This window comes from Calidris pugnax, unplaced genomic scaffold (genome assembly GCF_001431845.1).
Source record: "Calidris pugnax isolate Ruff unplaced genomic scaffold, ASM143184v1 scaffold1376, whole genome shotgun sequence".
Lineage (NCBI taxonomy): Eukaryota > Metazoa > Chordata > Aves > Charadriiformes > Scolopacidae > Calidris > Calidris pugnax.
The window spans coordinates 74,695-81,056 of NW_015092489.1; the positions used below are offsets into that span (position 1 = coordinate 74,695).

Consider the following 6,362-nt stretch of genomic DNA (forward strand, 5'->3'; position numbering starts at 1 on the left):
AAAAGTAAATCATTTGTCATAAATGCTCTCTTTCTAATAACTCCTGGAAAAAATATAAAGTTTGAAAGCCTTGCTGGAATTTTCATGTTGTAAAATAACCCTCCCCTCAAAAAAACATCATAACCGTCAATTTCTCTGATTATACAGAGTTCCTGCATGGCTCTATTTTTAAACATCTGTAATTCTGCAGACTTTGACCATTTTTAACTGTGTAGCACATTTTATTATTTAATGCCTTCCTATAATTAAAAAAAATAACCCATACACATGTAAAAATAGATACCATTTTGCTTTCATCCTTTTTTTTTTTTTTTTTGGGGGGGGGGGAAGAGCTTCCTCCAGCCCACCGTGAAATCTCCAAGCTCCTTGAGGAACAACTGCTTATGCAGAGGAGAAGATGGCCCTTCCTCCAGCCCACCGTGAAACCTCCAGGCTCCTTGAGGAACAACTGCTTATGCAGAGGAGAAGATGGCCCTTCCCTGGGGCTGGGGATGAAGTAGCAGACTCCTCGCAAACCCCCCCCATCCTCCCTGGCTCTGCTTATGGTGGGTTCTCCTGAGGTTGCTCAGCCACCTCCACAACTCCCTGGGGATGCTCCTGTCTGAGCCAAGAGGCAGGACAGGGTCCCCTCTGCATCAGCTCTACCTTCTCTCATCTCTGCCCCACAGCTGCTTCTCCTAAAAGTCCTTTCTCCTCCCCAGGGAGGGACACGGAGCAGGAGAAGGACCTGCCCAGGGGTCAGGTCTTCAAAGCACAAAGGGTTCAAGGGTTCCAAGCATGGCCCACCTCCTCCACCAACAGCCGCGCGTAGGACTTGACGGGCACCTCGATGAGGTTGGGTCCGTAGATCTTCCTTCTGGAGAAGGGGAGAGAAAAAGGAAAGGGGGGAAGCAAACACACACTAGGGAAAAATCTGCATTTCCAACCCGAGGGACCCTCATGCTGCCAAGATCTCCACAGGAGGTCGGCTACATGGAGAAGCCAAGCCAGGGCAATCCAGCACAGACAGGAATCTTCTATTTTGAGGTCTGGGTGTTAAGAAAAACCCAGACTCCAGGATTTTCTGGCCCCTGGAAAAGCCTGATCTATGCTCCCCGGGCATCCCATGAATCTGGAAGGTCCCTACCTGGTGTTGTGGTCTTGCTGGTGGAGCCCAGCCTGGGCGAGGTGGAGATCTGCGCAGGTCCAGCCTTCATCCAAGACGCTGGCGAGCCCGAGGGGCGGGGGGGGAAAGAAAAAGAGAGGAACGGAGTCCAAATCAGCAGGAGCCTGGCCCGGCAGAAGAAATAACCACGGCCAAGTCCTTGGTGACACACACACAAAAAAAACCCCACCACCCCCCTCTTTGGGAAAGGGAGAGCATCTTGTTCCTCGGCATCCACCGCAGCTCGCGGGCGCCAAGGAGCAGGGACAAAAGGGACACGGGGCAGTGGGGACCCGTCCAGCAGAGGGGCAGATGCCAAACCAGTTCCCACTGCCCACAAAGACGGACAACATCAACAACTCTGGAGGACAGGGGGGGAAGGAGAACAGCTTTCCCCGACCTGACGCCCTGGAGATGGTCTCCAAAGGCTTTGTAGGGCGGGGAAAAAGCTCCAGCCGTGGTTATGTGACATCCAGATGGGTCGGGATCACTTTGGGGGGGGTTGAGGGGTGTAAGGAGAGCAGTGGAGGGCTGCAGAGAGGTTCTCCGTGGTGGTGGTGGGGCTGGGGGGTCAGGAATACCTGACTTTGCAGTAGGCCTGCCGCCGCTCGATCCAGACGTAGCGCATGCCCTCGAAGAGGTAGTACCTCAAGATGTTCTTCTGAGGGGAGCAGGGTGGAAAAAAAGAAAGAAGGAGGTGTCAGTGGGAGAGGAAGGCAGGTGACACCCAGGGAGAGGATTTTGCGGGGATGGAGGTGGGAAGGGTCGTTGGTGTCACCTCTTCCTTCTCGTGGAGGCGGATGGTGTCCCGGTTCTCCTCCTCATCCGCCACGCCGATGGCGATGCTGCTCCTCCGGTCCTCCAGCCGGGCCCCGGGGTGGTGCTCCAGGCTGCTCGGGGTGGGAAACCAAGGGTTGGTCCCTCCCCATCCACAAACTCCCCCTCTCCCTCGAAACCAAAAGCCCATGGGAGCCCCAGCATCGCGGTGGGGACAGAAACCCCCGGCGTCGTGGTGGGAATGGAAGCCCCAGCATCACCTCAAGGATGGGACCTGGGCATCACAGTGGTGGGACAGGAGCCCTGGCATCATGGTGGGAGGAGAGGAGCCCTGGCATCACTGCAGGGATGTGAGCCCCAGCATCACGGTGGGGTGATGGGAGCCCTGGCTTCGTGGTGGGGGGACGGGAGCCCCAGTGAGGGCATGGGAGCATCATGGTGGGGACATGAGCCCTGGCATCCCCATGGGGACATGAGCTCTGGCATCACAGCAGGGACAGGAGCCCTGGCATTGTGGTGGGGGGACGGGAGGTCCTGCATCACCATGGGGATGTGAGCCCCGGCATCACGGTGGGGGGACAGGAACCCTGGCTTTGTGGTGGGGGTATAAACCCTGGCATCGTGGCAGGAGGACAGGAGCTCCAGCATCACAGTAAGGGGACAAGAGCCCCGGCATCGTGGTGGGGGGACAGGAACCCTGGATTTGTGGTAGGGACAAGAACCCTGGCATCTCAGTGGTGAGACAGGACCCTGGCATCATGGTGGGAGGACGGCAGCCCTGGCATCACCGCAGGGATGTGAGCCCCAGCATCATGGCAGGGTGATGGGAGCCCTGGCTTCGTGGTGGAGGGACAGGAACCCTGGTTTTGTGGTGGGGACATGAACCCTGGGATCGGGGTGGTGGGACAGGTGGGCCCTGGCATCACCATGGTGGGGTCAGGAGCCCAACTCACCTCCCCTCGCCCAGCGCCTCCGTCCGCACGCGGGTGGTGAAGCACTGGCCAAATCGGTCCTGCAAGACAAGGACGGGGCTGAGCAGAGGGAAATGGGGAGTGTGTGTCCCCCCCCTCAGCCTCTCTCCTTCAAATGGGGACAGTGACACAGGCAGGGGGTCCCCGGCCACTCATCCCAGATGATGGCTGGTTTCTAGGGACAATAAAGACTGACACAAAGCCAGGCTGGCTGCTACGGAAGGGAAAGGGCAAAATTACTCCAGGAATAATAATTATTTTTAAACTGAAAAGAGGGAAGATCGAGATGGGATCTGGGGAAGAACTTGTTTGGTGTGAGGGTGGTGAGAGCCTGGCCCAGGTTGCCCAGAGAAGCTGTGGCTGCCCCATCCCTGGAGGGGTTGAACCAGGTTGAAGGGGGCTTGGAGGGACCTGGTGTGGTGGGAGATGCCCCTCCTGGGGGACAGGGACAAGATGATCTTGAAGGTCCCTTCCCACCCAAACCATCCCATCATCCTCTGAATAATCTGGCCTTGGGGCAGCGCGTTGCTTGGTGAAAGGAGATGTCAAACATGGATCCAATGAGGGGAGGGTGACAAACACCAAGGAACATGCCCCTGGGGGAGCCCGACCCCAACCAGAACTCAACCCCAGACCTTCCCCCACCCTCAGGACACCCCTTGGGGACTTACTCTGATGATGACCCAGTCGGCCTGGCCCAGGGCGCAGGGTTGGCACTTGGCCTGCACCTCCAGGCTGGGCTTCCAGTGGAAGAGGAGGAGAAGCAGCCCCGCCGTCAGCACGGAGCACGCGTGGCACAGGGCCACCCGCCACGTCTTGGTCTGGTAGCCCGTCACCTCCTGGAAGAAAGGAGATCACCTTTCCGGGGATGCTCATTCATCAAATCAACCAAAAATTAAGATTCCCAACCGCCCTAAAACCCTCGACTGAGAAAAGCCCAACACTTCCTGGTGGGATTTAACACCAGGCAGGTGGTGGAGTAACTTCAGGGCTGGAAAGCCACCGGTTTGGGCTGGTGTGGTAGAAAATATGTGGATTTTTGTGCCAGCCCTTCCCAAAAGTCCCTTCCACCCCGTGGTGAAGCCCTGGGAACGTACCATGCGGGATTTATCGGCGTCCGGCTGCAGCGTCCCATACCCCGGCCGCTGGCCCCCCAGCAGCCGGCTGCTGTCTGCAAAGTCCAAAAAAAAGGGGGAAAAACACAGTAAGGAGAGCTGATCCGAGGGTGTTTTTTAGGAGACGGGCTCCCCACGGCATCCCTGGCTCCATCCCAGGAGGTGGCTGCTGGACTCGGTGTCCCCTCTGCCACCCACCCCGGCTGCCGGAGGAGCTGCTTGGGGCCACCTCGGTGGTGCCAGGGTTTTTGGGGGGGTGAAAAGGAGGGGGGGGGGATGCTGTGGGTGCCCTGGTCACCTTCTGGTGGCACGTGACGGTGACGGGAAGGACGCCAAAGGAGCCCGGGGAGAGAAAAACTGGCAGAAAACCAGGGGGAAGGGAAGGGGGGGGCTGGGGCAGAGCCAGGGCGAGCGCAGGGAGAGCTTTCCCAACCACTTGTTTTTCCCCCCAAAACAATGAGGATGTAGCCATAAAATTTGCCTTTTTTTTTTTTTACCCCCCTCCCCAAGTTCTAATGATGCTCAGCACCTCCTGTTCCCTGCTGCGCCCCAGTACCCAAACTGGGAGACTGTGGGGTGGTCAGAGGCATCACCCCAGGTGGGATTTTAATCATCACCTTCTGTCCCCCCCCCCAAAACCCACCCAAAACCCACCCAGTCCCATCCTCCGGGATGTTCAAGCAGGAGCTGGGGAGGTAACACGTGGCACAAACACAAACCCCAAGAGCCAATTCCCACCCCAGCAGATTAATTTCCTGGGCAGGTTTTCCAGGAGGGTGCTCAGACCAGTTTAACCATTTACACCCCGGCTGGGTCCCTGCCTCTGCCCTCTCTCCCACCCCCAAAAGCTCCTCTGCAGGTGACAAAAGCAATTAATCAAACCCCCTGGGTTTTGATGACCACCAAGGTTGGGGGGGGGGCAACCTGGTGCTGCTGGTGCTGCTCCAAGGGGTTTTTTTGGGGGTTGAGGGGGTTGAGGAATGGGGGGAATGAGCCCCAAGGATGGTTTCTTAAAATAAAACCCCAAAAGCTTGTCTGCAGGTGACAAAAGTGATTAATTAAAACCACCCCCTGGGTTTTAATGATCACCAGGGCTGGGGGGGCTCCATCTCACCATGCAACCCAGTGGGTCACCAGTTCCCAAAACCCAGCTGATGCTGCTCCAAGGGGTTTTCTGGGGGGTTGAGGAAGGGGGGGGATGAGCCCAAAGCATGGTTTCTTAAAATAAGAGCCCCAAAACTCCTCTGCAGGTGACAAAAGCAATTAATCAGAACCACCCCCTGGGTTTTGATGACCACCAGGGCTGGGGGGGGACAACCCAGTGGGTCACCAGTTCCCAAAACCCAACTGGAGCCACCCCAGGGGGTTTCCCCCCTCCCCAAGTTCTAATGATGCTCAGCACCTCCTGTTCCCTGCTGCGCCCCAGTACCCAAACTGGGAGACTGTGGGGTGGTCAGAGGCATCACCCCAGGTGGGATTTTAATCATCACCTTCTGTCCCCCCCCCCAAAACCCACCCAAAACCCACCCAGACCCATCCTCCGGGGGGTTCAAGCAGGAGCCGGGGAGGTAACACGTGGCACAAACACAAACCCCAAGAGCCAATTCCCACCCCAGCAGATTAATTTCCTGGGCAGGTTTTCCAGGAGGGTGCTCAGACCAGTTTAACCATTTACACCCCGGCTGGGTCCCTGCCTCTGCCCTCTCTCCCACCCCCAAAAGCTCCTCTGCAGGTGACAAAAGCAATTAATCAAACCCCCTGGGTTTTGATGACCACCAAGGTTGGGGGGGGGGCAACCTGGTGCTGCTGGTGCTGCTCCAAGGGGTTTTTTTGGGGGTTGAGGGGGTTGAGGAATGGGGGGAATGAGCCCCAAGGATGGTTTCTTAAAATAAAACCCCAAAAGCTTGTCTGCAGGTGACAAAAGTGATTAATTAAAACCACCCCCTGGGTTTTAATGATCACCAGGGCTGGGGGGGCTCCATCTCACCATGCAACCCAGTGGGTCACCAGTTCCCAAAACCCAGCTGATGCTGCTCCAAGGGGTTTTCTGGGGGGTTGAGGAAGGGGGGGGATGAGCCCAAAGCATGGTTTCTTAAAATAAGAGCCCCAAAACTCCTCTGCAGGTGACAAAAGCAATTAATCAGAACCACCCCCTGGGTTTTGATGACCACCAGGGCTGGGGGGGGACAACCCAGTGGGTCACCAGTTCCCAAAACCCAACTGGAGCCACTCCAAGGGGTTTTCTGGGGGGTTGAGGAAGGGGGGGATGAGCCCAAAGGATGGTTTCTTAAAATAAAAACCCAAAATCTTGTCTGCAGGTGACAGAAATGATTAATCAAAACCACCCCCTGGGTT

The 6,362-nt window shown here is 56.8% G+C and overlaps 1 protein-coding gene across 1 annotated transcript in view; it reads right to left on the reverse strand.

Annotated features, from left to right (window-relative positions):
• The window catches only part of ATP13A2 (ATPase type 13A2), a 35,942-nt gene extending 31,694 nt beyond the window's left edge, over positions 1-4,248 (reverse strand). Inside the window, exons 1-3 of the mRNA XM_014962589.1 lie at positions 3,990-4,248; positions 3,564-3,731; positions 2,875-2,933 (exon numbers count right to left, since the gene is read on the reverse strand). Coding sequence (XP_014818075.1) covers positions 2,875-2,933; positions 3,564-3,731; positions 3,990-3,992 — 230 coding nt within the window. The 5' untranslated portion in view covers positions 3,993-4,248. The remainder of the gene's footprint in view (positions 1-2,874; positions 2,934-3,563; positions 3,732-3,989) is intronic.
• Positions 4,249-6,362: the final 2,114 nt, after the last annotated feature.